This window comes from Danio rerio, chromosome 13 (genome assembly GCF_049306965.1).
Source record: "Danio rerio strain Tuebingen ecotype United States chromosome 13, GRCz12tu, whole genome shotgun sequence".
In the NCBI taxonomy this organism is placed as follows: Eukaryota; Metazoa; Chordata; class Actinopteri; order Cypriniformes; family Danionidae; genus Danio; species Danio rerio.
The window spans coordinates 25,444,175-25,464,760 of record NC_133188.1 but is presented as its reverse complement, the minus strand read 5'-3'; the positions used below and the strand labels follow the sequence as shown (position 1 = coordinate 25,464,760).

General features: G+C 37.7%; 1 protein-coding gene across 17 annotated transcripts in view; it reads right to left on the bottom strand.

The window, feature by feature from the left end:
* Nucleotides 1–20,586, bottom strand: part of usp54a (ubiquitin specific peptidase 54a) — an 86,164-nt gene that overhangs the window by 48,594 nt on the left and 16,984 nt on the right. For 10 of the 17 annotated variants that reach the window (XR_012388624.1, XR_012388626.1, XR_012388625.1 and 7 more), the window contains 1 exon segment: nucleotides 194–811. Coding sequence is in view for 11 of the 17 variants with exons in the window: in XM_073919699.1 (XP_073775800.1) it covers nucleotides 194–340 (147 nt within the window). In the remaining 6 variants the exon portion in view is untranslated. 17 annotated transcript variants of the gene reach the window in all.

The window sequence follows — 20,586 nt, the reverse complement described above, 5'->3', positions numbered from 1 at the left end:
ACAGACCCCAAGCACTGGTTATGTGTTTAATTACATTTAATATCAGCCTTTTTACATTTAAAAAGCAAAAAATTAATGACTGGGATACTAGCCTTGCGTCATTTTGAGCCAGGAAAAACTCATCTGATTTTTAAAAGGTGTACAAGGTGTAAACTATAAAACATGTTTATAGCATGAGCATATGTCGACCTACCTGGAGAGCGCTGTTCAGAAAGCAGCTGTTCTGTCCCGGCTCGTTGATTAGGCCTTTGCTTGGGGCGATTGATGTCATGGTTCGTGGGGTGAATATGCCCTGTAACCCACTGCTGCCAGATGCAAAGTAGTTTCTTTTCCATGACATGGTGAAGAAATTCTGTATAGTTTCAACTTAAACCGTCCCTCTGCTTAATAGGAACCCCAAGTTCATCTTTCCAAAGCTGAGAGGAAATGAGTTAAAGTTGTATCCAAAAAAAGCATGTAGGTGTACAAATTTTCTTCAAATGGGCCAATAGTTTGATTTTATATATAAAAAAAAAGTGTTTTCTCTTGTAAAGTGTTTTTTCCAAGGGCGTTGGCTTCTTGTTGTCTTCTTGCATCAGCCAGAAAATAGCAAATACCGTCTCTTGGCCTTGTTAACTGCTCTCTGGGACTTGGTTGTGGAATTTCACACCGCTTTACTGAAATTTCTGGGTTGTGGGAGGCGTGGTGATCTTCACTGCAGCGTTTTTGTGCTACACCCTTAAACAGAAGCAACAGCGTGCAAATTGACGGCAACAGTCTTGTCCCGCTTGTAAACAAGTCACAGGGCGTGAATCTTCACAACACTGTGTATCTGAAAAACATAAACAGAAATAAAAAATGTTAACTTCCTCTCGCACTCAATCTAAAAGCTGATGACTTTTTCACACGTTGATCTGCAGCAACAAAGTAATCACAAGTCATTTGTTTTCAATGGGAGTCGTTGATTTTCAGTGATTTATTTTTGCATGACAGAGGAGCACACAGACCTCTGAAATACTGCAGTCTAGTGTAGACAAGATGGATGAGAAGTTAATGTTATGGTGTCTGCGTGGTGCTATTGATTTATGATTACATCACTATACGATTCATCTCTGCTTACATGCAGGATATAATAAAATGCTCCAAAGATGTAATAAATTAAATCCACATATTACATAGACAAAATAAATGGTGCATAAAGCGTTGTCAGAAACCGTCTGTAATCTGCGTTTGATGTATTGATAATCGCTCAATGTTGTTCATGACCTTATATGATGTGTTGTGCGCTGCTGTGCACAATTCATATTCACAAACCCGTCCCTACCAGCAAGGCCTTTTAGCATTAAGAAAACTAACTGCCTTTTAACTTTAAATGACTAGCGGCTCATCTTCGATTTTCAGAATAGATGGCATCACCTCAAACCTTAAAAAATTGGAACGCATTCAGCAGGAGGCACAGCAATCAGCATTAAAACATATGCTGCGTCCCAACTCACATACTAATAGTATTTGAAAATCGAATTAGTATGTCCTAAATCTTAGTATGTTGAAAAGAGCATGCCAAAGGTTCCCAGATGGTTTACTATTTCCGGTAAAAATTAAGTGTAGAAGTGTCAATACTCATATTGCCCACAGTACATTGCGCGTTGTAGAACTACAAAAGTGGTAAAAAGTGTAAAAAATTACAAACATGATGGACTCACCACACCAACCGTCAAGTTGAGAGGCTTCAGTAAAGATGTATAACTGCTAATTAATATCTAGCCAACTAAAACATATTTAAACTGCGTTTTCTGTGTTATATTTCATCTGCAACAACAATACTGAACTGAAAGACGTGTTTGGACATTAACCTCTAAATGCAGAATTATCAAAAGACCTGAGGGAATTTCTCTGCATGAAAGACTCGTAAATGGGAGATTAACCTGCTGCTGCTTCTCCAATAAGGTATTAAATATGACAGAAATGATGATTGACAGGACTCATAACTAAGCAACACAACGATCTGTTAATGAGGAATTGTATGTCCCAAAGCTTGCATACTCTTCTGTTACTCACTCAAAAGTATATATTTTTCCTTCACAAAGAAGTACATACTTTTAGGGTGTAGTATAAGTATGCGAATCGGGAAGCAGCAATTGTGTGTTAGCATTATGTGGCAAATGAATTTTCATTACCTTTTCAGTGTTTCTGATTTAATACTAAAGAACTAATTAAGAACGAGTCGAATACAATGATTTCTGAACTAATTAAAACCAATTCACGAATAATAAAGACCGAGTCAAATGACAAACAATCAACACAAGACTATAAATATAACTATTCATATTTTCACAATCTAAAAGGCATCTATAAGTTTAAGATCTTCATGTCCAGCAAACAAACAATAAAATACATATTTATTAGTTATTTTATATTTTCCCAAACAATGGCAGAGGTTAATATTGAAAAACAAATGATAAAAGTAAAGTTATGTCATTATTACTAACCCACTTTGTCTTTTGGTTCTGGATATTCTGAAGAGCAAGCAAAAAATACTGATTTCCACTGTAAATATTGTTCAACTAAAATATCTTTTTCAATGTTTCATAGAATAAAGAAAGTCCTCTAAGTTTGGAATTGAAGGACAACCTGGATAATATTTTTCATTTTAAAGCCCTGTTTCCCGTTTCTGGTATAAACGTGTTGATCCAAACTACCTACGGATTATGGAAGTGTTTTAAAGTGCACAAGCTCAAAAAAATTGGACCCCATCCAGACTTCGGCATCATCCATTGTGTATTTAGCATCACTCGTTGTGATCAGACTGGTGCAAACACATGTTAAAACCAGGTGTAGATGCACCCATTGAGCCACTTACAGCCTACAGTAATAAAAAGCTCAGTATGTGTGAACACATCAAGTGTGCATAGACTCGCTCTATAAAATGCAAACACTGATGTCTTAACACCATAGCTGTGATATTTCCTTTACAATCTGACTCAGATCTCATCCTGCTGGCTAAAATAACACTTGGGTGCAGACAAGGATTTATCTGTTTGTCCCATTCCAAGCTAACATACACAAAACATCCCTTATCAGAGTGCTGATGTGCTGCTCTGAAACAGGTCAAACTCCCAAACACGACACTCTGACATAACTCAAGTAAGTGATACAACTTCACAGCTCTTAATCCACTGGTAGGCTTATATTAGTTGCACTTAGCCAGCTTGCATTAAAGTCCAGTGAGGAATACATCCATCGCCTGTAACGTTTGTTTTACAGCAAGCTCCTGGCAAGAAGTTTAAAAGCTGCTGTAGCTTCGAGCTGTTTCTCTTAAGAGTTTAGCAAATCTGTCTACGGCCATCACCGTCTGATGTGCTTTTAAAAAACCAGACTTGAGGGCAGTTTTCAAGGAATGCCAAACGTAACAGAAGACAAAGGCCCCAGACAGACAGTAGAAGGCAGACAGGAATAAAGAAGACAAGTGTTGAAGTGAACTGATGACTAGGGATGTATTTTTTTTAAATAAAGAAAAAGACTAAGTGAAATTTAACTGAAGAGAAATTCACCCAAATGTGTGTTGATCCAGCTGAGTCACCGGCTGACCTTACACTGCTGATGTCACTGGTTTCCGTGTCTGTGTTTATGGCCTTGAAACCACATTATCGCCAAAACCCACGCTTAAAATATGCCTCGCCTATAAACTACTGGGCATAATGTCCTCTTTCAAACACTCATTTGCATTAGTTTTTGGGATAGATTTGTGAAAGCAGGAAGCAACAGTTATGTGGTGAATAGGAAAACTAACCAGTGTTAGGGGTAAAGCTTTAAAGCTGATTTATAATTTTGCCTAAAGTGCACGCGTATGTTACAGCGCAGTATCCGCATGGACGCATAGCCCTCGCAATGGCCATAGCACAAGCTCTGTGATTGGTTGGCTTGGTAGCACTTATGTGTGTGGCCGGTGGTGAGAGCTGCGCGGGGCCGATGCAGCGAGTGTTTACAAGTGTGGAGTCCCATGAAGGAACTCCGGATGGAGACTGTTGTTTTGTGTTTACCTTATGATTAAAGTTGTTGCATGTCCGCCAATTCCCACCTCAAAATTAGCGAGTTTTAGCCACTTTTACATTAAGGTTGCGTTCAGAAAAACACCAGAGAAGAAACACCTACTGCCACCTAGCATTTCTTAAGTGTTATAGCAGATCAACAAAATCCGCGCAAAGTATAAATTCACAGCTATGCGCATTGTATGCGCCCTTGGTCATGCCGATCACTTGATGGAAAAGTATAAACGAGGCTTTAAAAGTAATGCGTGTTACGTAATAATATTACTTTTCTAAAGTAAAAAGTGAAGTAACGAATTATTTTACAAATAAGTAATATTATTTGTGTTACTTTTTTAAAAATGTAACGCCAGTTACTTTTGACCTTGCTTAATTGGTTTTAAAAAATATATTACAGAATAAAAATGAACGTAGTCAGGTTGAATCACACACTCAATGAGAGAACGTGCTGCGATAGATCAGACAGTCAGCTTGCACTCATCATTATCACCAGGTCTGTTTTTTACAGCAGATGAGTCAGTGGCGTAGCGGACGGGCCCGCAGGGCACGCACCGCGGGGGGGGGCCCCGCGTGATTAGGGGGCCCCACGTCGTCGCGATTTTTAATAATTGAAAATCCAGGAATCGCAATAATCAAACTCTTGGGAACAACTGTGGTCGGAACCAAAGTTTACAGGTCTGTGTTCTCTGAACTCCTCTCAAGGTGGACTACTTCATTCTGATTGCTTGCCGCCGAACCGCGTCATGGCCAATGAAGACCCGCCGCTGTTTCTCGCCGCCAGTTCTCGTTAAAAAATGAATGACTTCTGGCTACTTTGACGCTCTCGCCACTTTCGGTTTGTGATCGCTCCTCAGTTTGTGAAGGATTCCCCGCGTTGTCACGCCACTCCGCCTCCTTTCCCCGCTCCTCAATTTGTGACATAGATATATACACTAGGTATCGCATAGGGACCCTGAGCATGCGTCTATAGCGCCGCCACATTGGTACAGTGCTCCCAGGACAAATGTCATTCAACCGCACTAGTCAAGACAGTGTTATTACGTGAAGATGCTGGACTTAAGCGTTGTCTACGAGTGTAGTAACAAGCAAACAAAGAAAACAAAGCACAAAGGCAGAACATTTCATAGAATTAAGTTTTTTACGTTTTTGTATGTTATGAAATTTGTGCTAAACAGGTAACGTTATTGATAATAATAGTCACTTACTGCATTCACCATAAGGCAAAGTAGCACCAACTCGCACTAAACACTCGGTTTATGCTAGGTTTGTTGAATAAATCAGCAAACAATGCAAAAGAAATATGACAAAGAGATGCTGTGGTGCCAGAAACTTGTATTATTGTCGGCTAGCGAACGAGTCGTTCATAACGGGGATTCATTCACAAACGAATCGCTCCCTCCGTCAGTATGAGAAGTGAAAGCAGGAGAGGAGGTGTGTTACAGGACATGATTAGATCAAATTTAACAGGGAGAGTGAATAGTACATTTTCATACACACAAACACAAGCTTTTCGTCAGGAATGCCCGTGCGATAAGTGATCCATCAATGTAGAAAAGTGATGTCAAATAAAATTTTTCATAATTAAAAAAAAAAAATGCATACTAACATCCAGGAAAACTCCCGATCATAGATATATGTGTATATCTATATCTATGTGTATATCTGTATATCCCCGCCAATCCCCCCCCCCCCCCCCCTCAACTGGGGGCCCCATCGGTGATCCCTGCAGGGGGGCCTCCGCATTTTGCGCTACGCCACTGAGATGAGTCCTAATAAGTTGAGTTCTAATAACCGAATAAGTCAGGATGTTGGTTTATTTTGAGTCAGAGGAGGTATTTGGTATGTTAAAAAGTAAGTAATTAAATACTTACTAAAGACGCAAATCACTTCACGACAACTCAGTTCAATTTAATGAACTGGTTCAACCGGTTCACTTAGAAGATCGGTTAAAACAAACGATTCATTCACAAATCGCCAGCCATCACTACAGCAGTCAGAAACAGAAACAATGGCAGGCCAGAGACTTACATTTTTGCAATGGATTCTTGTTATTTTTAACTCATTTATTGGTTCATTTTCTTTTCGGCTTAGTCCCTTTATTAATCTGGGGGTCGCCACAGCGGAACGAACTTATCCTGCATGTTTTTACGCAGCGGATACCCCTCTAGCCGCAACCCATCTCTAGGAGAACATCTACACACACAGTCATATACTACTTACAATTTAGCCTACCCAATTCACCTGTACCGCATGTCTTTGGACTGGGGGGAAACCGGAACACCCGGAGGAAACCCACGCGAACGAAGGGAGAACATGCAAACTCCACACAGAAACGCCAACTGAGCCGAGGCTTGAACCAGCAACCCAGCTACCTTCTTGCTGTGAGGCGACAGCCCTACCTACTGCGCCACTGTGTCGCCTATTTTGAACTCAAAGAAAAAAAGAGGATAGTCATTAAGTGTAGATTATGTGTCAGTAAATCTCTTGACAATCGCAAGAAACATGACATCGGGAAAAAAAAACACGATCCAAAGCACTAGCCCACACCTGCACCCCACCTCTACAAAAACAACAAATGACTGACATCAGTTCACATTCTCCAGGTAAAACAAAAAAACTAATCTAAAAAAAAAATATATGGTTTTTTCTTTTATTGTTGAGGAGATGCAGCCACTATCTACTGTAGAAGCGACTATGTTTTGTAATTTTTGTGAAATTGTGATTTTTTTCTCTTTTAAGGCCACGTGAAGCAATTTATTCAATGTATAAAGCTCAAAGATAAGTCTTGATTTGGGTGTTTTTTATCGTCTTACTTTTCATTTTATTATTAAACATTTTAAAGGTTTAAAACCTGTTTTTGCCTCAATTTAAATTATTTAATGTTAGAACTCTTGTGCTTAATTGCAATCTTTATCTCAATGCCAGTGAATTTACTTAACTTATAACACAAAACATACAAAAGTATGTAAAAGTAATGCAAAAGTAACTTAAAAGTAACTTCAAAGTAAAATAATGCATTACTTCCCATAAAAAATAAAGCATTTAGTTACTTTTTAGGGGTAGTAACTCAATATTGTAATGCACTACTTTCAAAAGTAACTTTCCCCAACACTGAAACTAACTGACAGAAGGCAATTAAGGCATTGCAAAAAAGCCAAGCAATGTTTAGCCGAGTTCACAAATTGTTTGTTGGAAGTCAACCAAAAAAATCTGCTTGCTTACATGTCTCTGCAAATTAAACTAGGCTAGCTCAAAAACTGTACACAAAAAAATGTACAAAAACTCTTGGTGGGTTCCTCACCCCAGGTAGGCTGCACTGTGCCTCTGCTTGGTCAGCAGGGGGTGAAGTAGGTCGAATAGCAGGTCAGGCAGGAAGATTATCCTGATCAGACGTTGGATTATCCTGTCTGGCAGAAAACAGAACTAGCAGTGTCTACTGTAAGGTCCTCATTAGCTCCCAGACGGTGGCTAAGACAGTCTTGCTGGGCCCTGTAGTAAGTTCTTGTAAACATGGCTTTGCTGCGCCACAAGTTGATAAACAAGCATGTCTTAGAGATTCATGCAACATCCTCAAAAAAAAAAAGTAGAAAGACTGCACATGCATGATTGATTTCATACGTAAAAAAACAAGAAAATATAATTTTAATATAGAATTTAATTACATTAATTTCTTTAAGTGATAATCTACAGTGCACACTGAATAGCCAACCAGTCACTGTATTACTGTATCAAAAATCTGTTGTGAGCTGAACAGTTCAAAAACACTAACAAAGCAGTTATATCTGGATGAATCAGTCTGACAAATTCTTTCCTTAAATGAACACAATGAATCAGGAGAAGTGGTTACTGAATCAGAATCTGACTCCTTCAGATGCAATATTTAACCATTTGAGCAAAGCCAAAATCCCAACCACAAAATATTTGTGTGCAAGATGCATTCAAGTTTATTTATTAAGTGTCCAAATCTGTTCCTCGAGGGCCTCTATCCTCATTGCATTTAGCTCCACCCTAATTAAATGCATCTGATTAAGCCATTGAAGATCTTCAGACTCACTAGAAAGTTCTGAGAAAGTTTGTTTGACCTGGTTGAAGCTAAACTCTCCAGAGCTGTGCTCAAAAACCACACCATTCACTATATAAGGCGTCTGAAATTTAGTAGGGGTGTCCAAATTCTGAAATTGTGACTTAATTTCCAGCATTTGATCATTCATTATACATCTACATTTCCTGCAATCTAACACCGGCTAATCTGCTAAAAAAGAAATGAAGCTGACATGAACATCGATGGTTACAATTTTAATTCATAATTTCAGCCATAATTACATCATGAGTCATAGACACTAATAATAAACATATGTTCATGCACCTGGGAAGATTCTTGTTGATATACACCATAATATATACTATATACTGTACATTATGTATTACAGGAGTTTAGTTCATAACGAAATGGTCTGTGACTGCTCTTTGGCTCCCAGTTGTCACTGTCCGAATTCACTTGCTCCTTTCTTAATATAGTCCACTCAACTGCCCTAGACTGTATAAAGGTGAGAGAATAAGTAAACAAATGAGCTGTTTTTGACACAGTTCAGGAGTAGGATTGGAAACCCCTCATCAAGATGTGATTTTACAGCATCACCATTCTAAATTCATGCCACCTAATCCCAATTTGGACACAGCATAGACTTTTCTGACAGTTGCTCCCATGACAGCTTACTTCTATTTTGTTATGCACCATCATTGTGTATGGAAGACATCTAGCTCTTTATCCTACTGTCTCTAATCACAGTTCTTCTGCTTTTGCCTGGCTTTAGTTCAGCATCACACGACACGCTGATCAACAGCTTCTGCAGGCCACACAACAGAGGAGATCTAAGGTCTTGTTTACAACTGGTATTAAGCCGCATTCTTGTAAATCCAATTACAAGTGAAAAACACCAAATGCAGGTGTAACTATTGTCTTAAACTTTTAAGTTGTCTGGTTTTGGCCACTCCAAGAGGCAGTGGAATATGCATTTGATTACATTGTTAGCTTAAACGATGCCTTCAATCAACCACAAAAGACCACCTACTCTCTACCTACTGACTTACCATGTTATCATTATGAGACATGTTTTGATAAAACAGACCAAATCAAAGTTTTCATACTACTGTATATGTTGCTGAACCAAAACATCGACTTTGGTTGGAATCAGAGTTGCCATATCCTTATCATTCACTTGCTTTCCTGCTTTTTAATGCTAATAGCAGTGTTTCCAATGCATGGAATTTTTTTGTAGCTGCCAATTGTAAAAGCAAAACTAACAGCCACATAGGGATTTTGCAAAAGGCTTTGACTATGTGGATAAAATATGAGCAAGCACGGCACTAGTGAGTCAATGATCAGGTATTTCTATGCTCTATTACGGCCGTTTTACACGCCAATTGTCAAAAAATTTAAAAGTAAATAATTGGTACAAATTTTAAGTAGAAACCAAAAAATAAATAAAAAGTTTTGTGAGCAAAAGGTTTATTTGATATGTCGCAGGCTTATGCATGACGTTTTTTATAAACACATTTCAGGAGGATCAAGTGCTTATGATTGATCATGGCTGGTTTCACAACAATCACATGACTAAACAATCAGATGAATCCAAACGCACATAAATAGTCTGCTTACCTTACATTAGTCATCTTCATATTTAAAGAAATCCTCCACCCCCTGACACCTTCCACTCTTTCTTACCTTAAAAACGGGAGTTCTCAAGACCTACCTGAGCTCAGACTCCCCTCTCTCTCTCCTGACTAAACAGAAGGGAGCCTCAGGCTCATGGATTCTTATACAGAAGAGCATGCCAATGACAAATTTTACCTTGTCAAGCATCAGCTAAAGCCTGGTTTATACTTCTGCGTCAAGTGACCGGCGCAACTCACGGCGCAGGCAACGCGTGTAGCTGTGCATTTATACTTCTGCGCGCTGTCTCTGTTGGTCTGCATTAACACTTCCGAAACGCTAGTGGGCAGTGAGGTGTAAATGTTCCTCTGTGTCGAGTTTTTTTGCTATTCTGAACACTTCCTGGATGTACAAGTGACTCAAACTCGCTCATTTTGAGGCAGGAACCGGCGGACGTGCAACAACTTTAACTATGAGGTAAACAGAACAAAACTTTCCATCCGGAGCTCCTTCGCGGGACTTCACACTTGTAAACAATCGCTCGCGCCATTCGCGCGGCTCTCGGTCCCGCCCAGACTCGTCGGCGCTAGCAAGCCGACCAATCACAGAGCTTGCACTACGCATTGTTGCGACGTGTAGTTACAATTTTTGAGAGGTGCACGTCAGTGACGGCGACGGCCACGGCGAAGGGCTATGCGTCAGCGCCGTAGCCTACACCGGTGTTTGACGCAGAAGTATAAATCAGCCTTAAGTGTGAACTCTTGAAATAGAGTAAAAGTTCATTGGAAACATTGAGTAGTGTTTCGAACTGTGCACTCTCTTAAAAAAAATTTAGAGCATGACCAACTGATCAAAAAGGGTCTTGACAAATCCCAACACAAGTGGTTATAACATCTGCATTGCTGTGCACACCGGCATAAGCATGGCAGTTCCCAATTTAGGAAAATTACTAGGAAAGGCCAGGAAGCTGCAGGTGACCCAATCTAACATAAGGTGTCACAGGATTATTCCTGTAATAATAGACTCTGCCGGGAACAGCAATGCCCGTTTAGCAATCAGGGGTGAGAGAATTCCATCCCTCTCAGTCACCAGCATTGACGCAGCTATCTGACATTCTCAATCCAGCAGGGCACATTTGTGGCACTAATGAAGTCTGTAATATCTCACTGGCGAGAAGCTTCACACCTCAGTCTGACACCGAGCGCTTTGCCAAACCTTCACTTGAACCAACAGTGAGAAAATATCCAACAGGGACAAAAGCTTGAGGGAAAGATGTCGCCAGGCGACAGTGTGGTTGGATGAGCCTGATAGTCTTGGCACCCCATTTCTATTACTAAAAGTGAATGATAAACAAGCAAGCAATCTGGCACAGCCTTCCAACAGTTTACTTTAGCAAAAGTGATTTAGAGGCCGTTTCTGCAAAGGCTTTTTGCCATTTTATCTTCAGATGTCAAATGAACAATGCTGTTTAGACAGATAGTGCACAGGCTGGCAAGCTATGTTTGGGATTTTGTTCGACCAGTTAATTATATTAATAAGACATAACTCCGCTTACGTAATCAGCCTTAACCTACTTCTGGCTGCTTGTGGAGTGCAAAAGGACAAGTATTTTTTACACCAGCGGCTCAGGTTATTTTACAATCTGAGAGACTTTTAGTAGGGCGATAGGAAACAGAAACGGGCCCATCCCCGAGTGATACGCTCTCCACAGCCTCCATCAGACCCAGACTGACATCATCCCACAGCAGGAGCCCAGTGCTGAGGAAGCACAGGTCCAGGCTAGAGCACAGTTATTTTCCACTAAACAGAAATAAGACAGGGTGGGTTGCGGTTGCCATGGAGACCAAGACCTGGTGCTGTTTTTGGAAGGATGAGGTGCAAGCACATGGGGCGGTCAAGCACAAGATACAGCCAGGCACAAACAGTGTCCTTATGTTTATGAGTCCTACTCCAGTACTTTCATCCAAGATGACTTAATCGTGTATAATAATGATTTTGATACAAAAAGTTACTGTATAACTCCATGCTAGGGTCCGACATAGATCACATAACAGGGGTTCAGAGGATGTGACCCATGGTTGGACAGTTTAGCTGTTCTCATGTAAGCATGAGCCTGTGAGCATCACTTTGGCCTGGCACAAGGTACTGCATTTCCCTCGTACCATCTGTGAAGCTGTGAGGCCACCTGAATCTGGGCCAGTACACTATAAACTCTCTCTCCTCAGCACAGAGCCAGACTGAGAACACAAGCGAAACCATAGGGCAAATTTAGCCTGTCAGTCAGTAACCACTGCAGAATTGGCTTCAGTGCTGTTACTACACAATTTCATTAACTCAACTGCTGGAACCAACTTTTTAATATTCATGAATAACACTAGATTTTTAGGAACAATAAAAGGTACAAAAGTTGTCACCGGGGCAGTTATTCTTTGAACGCAGCTTTAGAGACTAATATGTCCCTTTAAGGTGCCTGTATGGACCATTAAGGTGCAAACATGTAGCTTTTAAAAAGGTTCCTTTCCGGCGACAGTTCTTCTACTTTTATTTCTAAAAGTGTAAAAATTATGTAAAACAATAGCACTTCATTTACATATAATATATTTGGAGAGGCACAGTGGCGAAGCGAGCACCACAACTGCCTCACAGCAACAGCAAGAAGGTTGCTGGTTCAAGCCCTGGCTGAGTCAGTTGGCATTTCTGTGTGCAGTTTGCATGTTCTCCCCGTGTTCGCGTGGGTGTGAGAATGAAATAGTGTATGTTTCCCAGTGTTGAGTTGCGGCTTTAAGGGCATCCGCTGCGTAAAACATATGCTGGATTAGTTGGCGGTTCATTCCGCTTTGGTCACCTCTGACTAAAAAAGGAACTTAACTAAAAAGAAAATGAACAAATGAGTTAACAATCCTTAGTCTCGCAAATTTTTACTGTACAATTCACGCCATTAATTAACTATTAACTATGACTTTTGCATCAAACTTCTACTTTGATGTGTATTAAAAGTCATTAAAGTAGTAGACAGGTTTAGGATTAGGGATGTAGAATAAAATAAAGTACAAATAAACAGCCAATATCTTAATAATAGGAAGGTAATAACCCACTAGTTGATAGTGAGAATTGCTAATTAAGCAAAAGTGTTATCCAGTGCTTTGTGTTACTTCAACAAATAGCACTGCTATACAGTAAAATAAAATTAAAAAAAAAAAAAACAGTCTATATAAAATGTAGTTTTTAATATATATGGAGCAATTTTCCTTTTTTTAAATAATCTTTTCCCATTTTCATTAGACTGAATTTTGGTCCACTTTAATTTTAATCAAAAAGCAATTAGCCAAAACCATACGGGAACTCATAGCACTTGTCATGTTACCGTGGCACTACTATCAACAGGCTTTTTTTCCCATGAGCACTTTCTTTTGTGTGCCAAAGCCTGTTAGTGTGGTCTGTTTGATCTGGAGCTGACCCGACCAAGGGTTTAGCCAGATCTCACATCAGTGCAATTAGACATGTGACTTACTACAGCTGACCTGCAAAGACTTTTGCCAATGAATCTTAAGCATTTGGTAGCCTATCAGCAGAACTAAAACAAATAATTGCAAACACTTACTAATCATTTTAGTTAATTGGTTTGACTAAATTAGCTAAAAACATTCTGAATGCACTAATTTGAACAGACAGAAAAAGATTTTTATATGTGACATTGGTATCCCAATGATATGCGTGTGTGACGCAAACTCTTTTGAGACCACCTTGTTCTGCTGTTGCTGATTTTTTGCTTATCTGTTGTAAGTTACCAAAATAAAAAGACCAAACATACTGCATTATTGTGGTTTACTTTTCAGATTTATTACACACTAAAATTAATGGAATACACTTATATGTTTTTGTCCTTTCTAATCCACATTAGCAATGTTTAACAAAATGTTTCTGAAGCAGTGAAACAAGATTCCCACTACATAAAAAATAAAAAACAACCTATGCTTAATATAGGGACAGGACTATTTTCCGTCACATTTCATTGCTACAATTATACTACTGTGGAAAAACATCTTTAAACTTTTCTGTGTTTTTCATGGTCTGCTGAAAGTAACTTGTATGTGAAAAGGAAACAAATGTGAAGTGGACATTATGTCAGGTCACAACACTTAACATACGAATAAAGCCTCCAGAGAGTAAACCTTTAAAGTGTTAATTGGCAGTATCTTTTTGTCTACAGTAAAAAAAGGAAGTTACCACCAAAGGCGTCATGGGGCATAGGACAAAAGATGGATATGCAGTGAGGTAGTAACACACATTTAACTACTGCGATGAAATCAGATCTATAATTGATGATCACATAAAAGTATTTCATTAAGAGGACTTGTGCAGACTTAGCTTTTGACAAATGTGGTCATTCTGCCAATTGTTTTATAAAACATACTAACTACTTCAATATTAGATAAGTTAATCATATATAAATGTATAAAAACAGAGCCACTTCATAAAACAATACCTAAAAGACAACATGTAACAACGTATTATAATAATTAAGTTCAGCTGGTGCATAATTACACAAATCTGACACACAGACTTCTATGCATGATGAAGTCAGCCATCTACGTTAACTTTCAACATATTTCTCACATGAAATCCCGTCTCACTTTCAGACGGTAACTAACGGCAAACACTTGTTATGGGGACACTTTCACTTACTGAAGTCGTTCATTTTCTGAAACATCAATATTGTTTTATAACATTACATCTGCTTTCTTGAAGAAGAAAAAGACTTTATAAGTAAGTTTAAATGTCTATCATTTGGTTTCAGAGCTCTTAGATCAAGTCGCTATATTTTAAGCAAGTCAAACTCTCACACTTAATTTAGAAATTCCAGCACTCACTGAAAGAAATATGCACATGTTTTATGTGTAAGGGAGGAACATTACTACTTTTAAATGTTTTCTCTACGCCTAGGTTTACAGATATACTCCATTGGGATTGAGGAACAATACGCGTCTCTTCCGAACCAAATCCCTTGAGGAATGCCTGAGCTAACGCTGCTTTCTAAACTTTTCGTCAGAGAAAATGTTTCTAAAACTCACCCTTTTTATTCAAAAGTAAATCCGTTCAAAGTTGCGAGGGGCATCTCCGGTTTGTTACTAGACGACGGGACCGTTAGTTTCAGTTACCGGTATCCTCGCTAGCTCCGGATTCTCCTCAGCACATAAATTACCGCGCGCCTTCATTGGGCTCTGTGATAATGCAGAGAGAGGGAGAGAGAGAGAGAGAGAGATGGGGGAGGGGCGGAGCAATTACCTGCAGCCCCTGCCCCCAGACACGCAGAAATGGGGGCGGTGAACTACTGAGCAATGCCCACCCATGAAAAGGATGTGCTCAGGGCCCCATGAAATCAAACCTGGAGTTTTATAGCCTTTAGTGGATGTATTTTAGTTTTAATAGAGTATCTTATGTAGCTTACAGTATTCACATTTGTTGAAAAGAAATGATCAAATATACATATTAACTACCCAAATACTTTTTGAGATGTCTTCCAGTTTGAAAAGCAAGTTTGATACAATATGAAAATGAACTGTATGAAATGCATTAAGTCAGAGTGGTTGCCAGGACTGTAGAGTTTGCAGTGACGTCATCAGATTCTGAGCATTTCTCAGTATTTATTTATTTATGTTTTAACCAGAATGCTTTAAGTATTTGGGGCTGGGAAAAGCCATCTATGCAGATCACCTCATTTTAAAGAAAGATGGTATCAAAATTGCTGTTGATTTTATAATCTATACAAATGTCAAATTACTGTGTTGAAATGGTATTTTCAAATCAGTTGAAATCAATCAATTATATCAAAAAGTTTCTGTCATTGATGTATTTTAATTAGGCTTGCTGTGGGCTAACAGTAACAACCTATAGGCTACACTATAAATGACTACTTTATATACGTTTTCACTTTTAAATTCTTAACAAATCTGGTTTACCTGTGCGATTACATCTTCACAGCAACATTCCTACTCTGCAACATTCCTAACACTTAAAAGTTATTTAGTTTGATGAATATTCAATGTCAATTTAGACATTTTATAAATAAAAAAATTAAACTATTCCATAATTTTTGGTTGTACAAATAAGACTTTGGCATTATTCATAATACATCATAGCCTTGTGGTTAGTGCTTCGACACTTAGCACTGAGGTGCTCACAGTATCCCGAGTTTGATGCCCTTTGCCAATCCTTCTCCTCTTTGTCTACGCCCCATTCTTTCCTTTCTACACGGTCCTTTAAATAAAGGTTAAACCCCTTAAAAACAATTATTTAAAAAATGTAATTACACGAAGACATCTAAAATGTGCATTCTTAAATCGCTTGAACTTTTGAAGTGAACTCATCACAGTTTTAAACGCGTGTTGTTAACACACTTATTTAGTTTTGCTAATGTGTTCATTATTTAAGGCAGTGGACCAGCACGGTCATCCATTTGACCACACAGTGATTGTGATGGGGAGAAGTGCTCTCAGAACCGCTGTATCTGCATCACTCTCCACCTCACCAGTGTGTAATGAAACTCCCTTTTTTATACAATCCCTTCCTCTTTCCACACCCTATCCTCCGACTTGATCACAGCTAGCAACACCCCTTTTCCAAACCATTTTCAAACCTAAGTTGTGAAAACACTGTTGAAAAAGGAGGGATTTGTGACATTTTAAAATGTTCTGTCTCTCTTTTATGAGAAAACAAAACAAAAAACATGCCTCACCCTGCACTAAAGTTCACTCCAAGAAATTCATGAGACGGAGGCCTGTCAAGATGTCTTTTTGTTGTTGTTGTATGATACATTGCACTAAAATATACTGTATTGTGACAACCAATATTATATTATATAATGCCAGAATGACGATATAATATTTTCACAATGCATATACACTCTTGCAAAGAACACATACATTTATTTTTTTAGAATTGAATCATTTTATTCTAAGGAATATTTAATTTAATTAAAGTCTTTTTAACAATTTCATAATCAAGCATTGAAATAAGAATCTGAAAACGCTTGGCCAAAATAAATAATAATAAATGTTAACAAAAAAAGTGCAAGGTAGAATGTAACAGAGGCTGCGATTTCTGCTAGCAGATCTATTTTTAGTTGTTAGGCACCCACATAAAAATTATACTAAAGTAATGTATAGTACATACTACAGTGTTTAACCATACTGACAGCAACACCTCCAATAGAGATAGAGATGTTGCAAAATCAGCTGACATGTTGCTAGAATTGGTTTTTATGTATGGGCCATATACATGTTGCATCAACAAAAATGATTGAAGTCATCTCTATGTATTGTGCGATAAGTTGATTATTATGGCACATATTAATTATTGTGACAGACCTAATGAGATGCATCCACATTTCTGTAATTTGTGTACTGAATAGGTTGCTGCTGTGCCTTTTATGCAGGACAGAAAACAAAGTGGTGCAGAAATGATGCAACAACATGGAAGAATAATTTGCCCCAAATTCCTTTCAGATTTTCATCTAGGAATTTACAATGGTTAAAGAATTAACAAACAAGGTCTTTGAAAAATGCAACTGAAAAGTATTGAATGTTTTATTACCCCAAATGTTCTTATTTTGCAACTTATTTAAATTGTATGTCTTTTTAAAAATATGTATAACAGCTTTAAAATTAATATTTTTGGATATATATGTATACGAAAAACATGAAAGACACATCACTTGTTTAATTCCTTAATTTAAATAAAAACCCAGTCATAAAACCCTATAGGAAAATCTCATAAGAACCCATGGCAAATAATCTTCTTAACTAAAAACAGCTAATTCAAAATATTCCATGAGGTTGGGTTTCATTATAGATGTCAATATAGATATCTACACTGTAAAAAAAATCCATAAATGTCCAAAAATTAGCAGATTTACAAATTTTGCGATTCATGTTATGATTTTTCACCCTTTTATTTATGCTTTCGAATTGCATTAAGAGACCTTGAGCAGTCCACCAACTTTTCAACCTTAAAAAGTCCAAACAATGGTCTTTTATTAACATTTATATTAATTTAAAATCATAATATTGTCTGGATTGGGCGAGGCAGTGGCGCAGTAGGTAGTGCTATCGCCTCACAGCAAGAAGGTCGCTGGTTCGAACCTCGGTTCAGTTGGTGTTTCTGTGTGGAGTTTGCATGTTCTCTTCGCGTGGGTTTCCTCCGGGTGCTCTGGTTTCCTCCACAGTCCAAAGACATGTGGTATAGGTGAATTGGGTAGGCTAAATTGTCCATAGTGTATGAGTGTGTGTGTGAATGAGTGTGTGGATGTTTCCCAGAGATAGGTTGCGGCTGGAAGGGCATCCGCTGCGTAAAAACTTGATGGATAAGTTGGCGGTTCATTCCACTGTGGCGACCCCATATTAATAAAGGGACTAAGCCGACAAGAAAATGTATGAATGAATGTCTGGATTGGTGTGGTATATTACGGTACAAAAACCAGCCAGTACATTTTCTGTTATTTTACAGATTCTTTATTGCACTATGCACTATTTTTTATAAATTATTTTACTTAAATTACTAAAACATCACTAAAAGTCACTTTGATGTCTGTAGAGTTGATATTTTTAACATCAAAAGTCAATAGAGCAGAGATCAAGGTCCTCTAATGCAATCCACAACCATAAATAAACACGCAAAACCCTTGTGAATCACAAAATATAGAAACTGTTAATTAACAGATAGACAGACAGACAGACAGACACACACACACACACACACACACACACACACACACACACACACACACACACACACACACACACACAAACACAAACACAAACACAAACACACACACAGTGTATACAGTATATATATATATATATATATATATATATATATATATATATATATATATATATATATATATATATATATATATATATATATATATATATATATATATATACACATATGTTTACCTCAAAGCTTCTAAGCAAAGCTGTCTTGGCCATTAAGCAATTTTTAAAAAGTCAGTCTTTAACTTCACTACTGCAAAAACAGTCCTGAGGGGTGAAATTTAGTCTTCTGATGACAGGCACAGAGCGGCAAACACATCTTTCAAAAACAGCAATTTTACAATCCCTTAACTGTTAACCGACTGGCAGATGATTGAATGAAAATAACATGGTGTGGGGCAAGTTACTTCCTCCACCCAGAGATAATTAACAGGGCCATAAGAACAGTTTAATCTGGAAAGCAGCCAGCAACTCCCATCAAGGCTCATGATTAAAAACATATGACGAGTGGGGAGACTGAAGTGTCACAGATTGAGAAACTCCTTAAACTCCGTATATTACACATTAGAAACTTGACGCTCCCATCAAAACCATATAAATAGATAATTGAGACAAAACCAAAAATGATTTATTCACATATTTATTCATGTATAACTTTATCTTTGCAAATAAACAAAATAAGTTTTGAGAATTGTATTTTTTCATACAATTTAAAAGACTGGTCATCAAACCATTAATTGTGTCTACCTTCAGCAGAACAATGTTTAACAGATTTCAAGACATTATGATTTAATTTATGAGTGGATCTCTTTAAAAGAGATAGTTCACCCTCAAACAAAAAATCTGCCATCATCCTCCACTTGTTCAGTACATATTTTACTTTCTTCTATTGAACACAAAAGATGTTTTGATAAATGCTGATAGCTGGCACCCATTGACTTCCATAGTATTTTCTACTATGAAAGTCAATGGGTGCCAGCAACCAGAATTCTTCAAAATATCTTCTATAACTGAAGAAGGCTTAAAATAGGGCTGCACAATATATTGTTTCAGCATCGATATCTCAATGTGCACATTCACAACGTCAAATATGGACTATTATTGAGAGGAGCTTGTAGAAAAATGGCAAAGTTTAATAATTAAAGTTTATTAATTGCATTTTATTCCTGTTAAACACATCAAGTGAGTTTAAAGCATTCAGGCACAAGAAACAATAGCATTTGTAGCTTTAATAAACATACATTTTTACAGGAAAGACTACCCCAGTGTACGTTAATTTGTAAATATTTGTGTCCATCTGCTATTAAGATTTACCAGACAAATATAATGCAAAGCATTTTTTTCTCTCTCATTTTTTTTAATTTTTCACCATAAAAAGTCAAGTTTAAAGTTAATTTTAATAATTTAAAGCTTTGATCATAAAAATATATTGGCTGTTTTTTTAAAGGGGCAGATCTATTGTATGCTCCGTCCTCTCTCTTTATATTTCAGTTGAGATTACGTCAAACATCAAATAGAAAATATGCATTAAAGTTAATTTGAACCATTTATTTAGATGCACTACCCTATAAAAACACCTTATTCATTCTGAAATAATGAATTATTCACAAAAAGAGTTATTCAAACTAGTACCTAGTGAAGTAGATTTCATATCACAATGTTTAAATCACTGAAAAACAAAATATTGATATAACAAAATAATATTTATGTAATTTTTTCCCAATATTTTGCAGCCCACGAGCAAGAATACCTTGTATCCCTTTAAAGTTCTTATTAAGTTTATTCTAATAACTGTATGATGTAAAATATAATCAAGAGTCAACTATATATCAGTCAGACTCATAACATGACAAAATGTGCTTAAAACCAAAATGTTATGTTTTGTGCGTCACCCAGATATTCCATTAGTTAATCAGAGTATGTGATTCTTTTTCACAGAAAGCCTGTCTATAGTTGGTTTTTGGTGACCACACAAAGGAAGGAAGGGAAGGGAGGGCCAGTCCATGCTGAACTTTACATTGGCAGATGTTAAAGGTTTTTCCTTCTGAAAAAACAGACTGATGTGGTGACTGTAACGAACTTTTAAGTATGAAAAAGTTGACCACACCAAAGGATGAACATCAAAAGCCCCAAA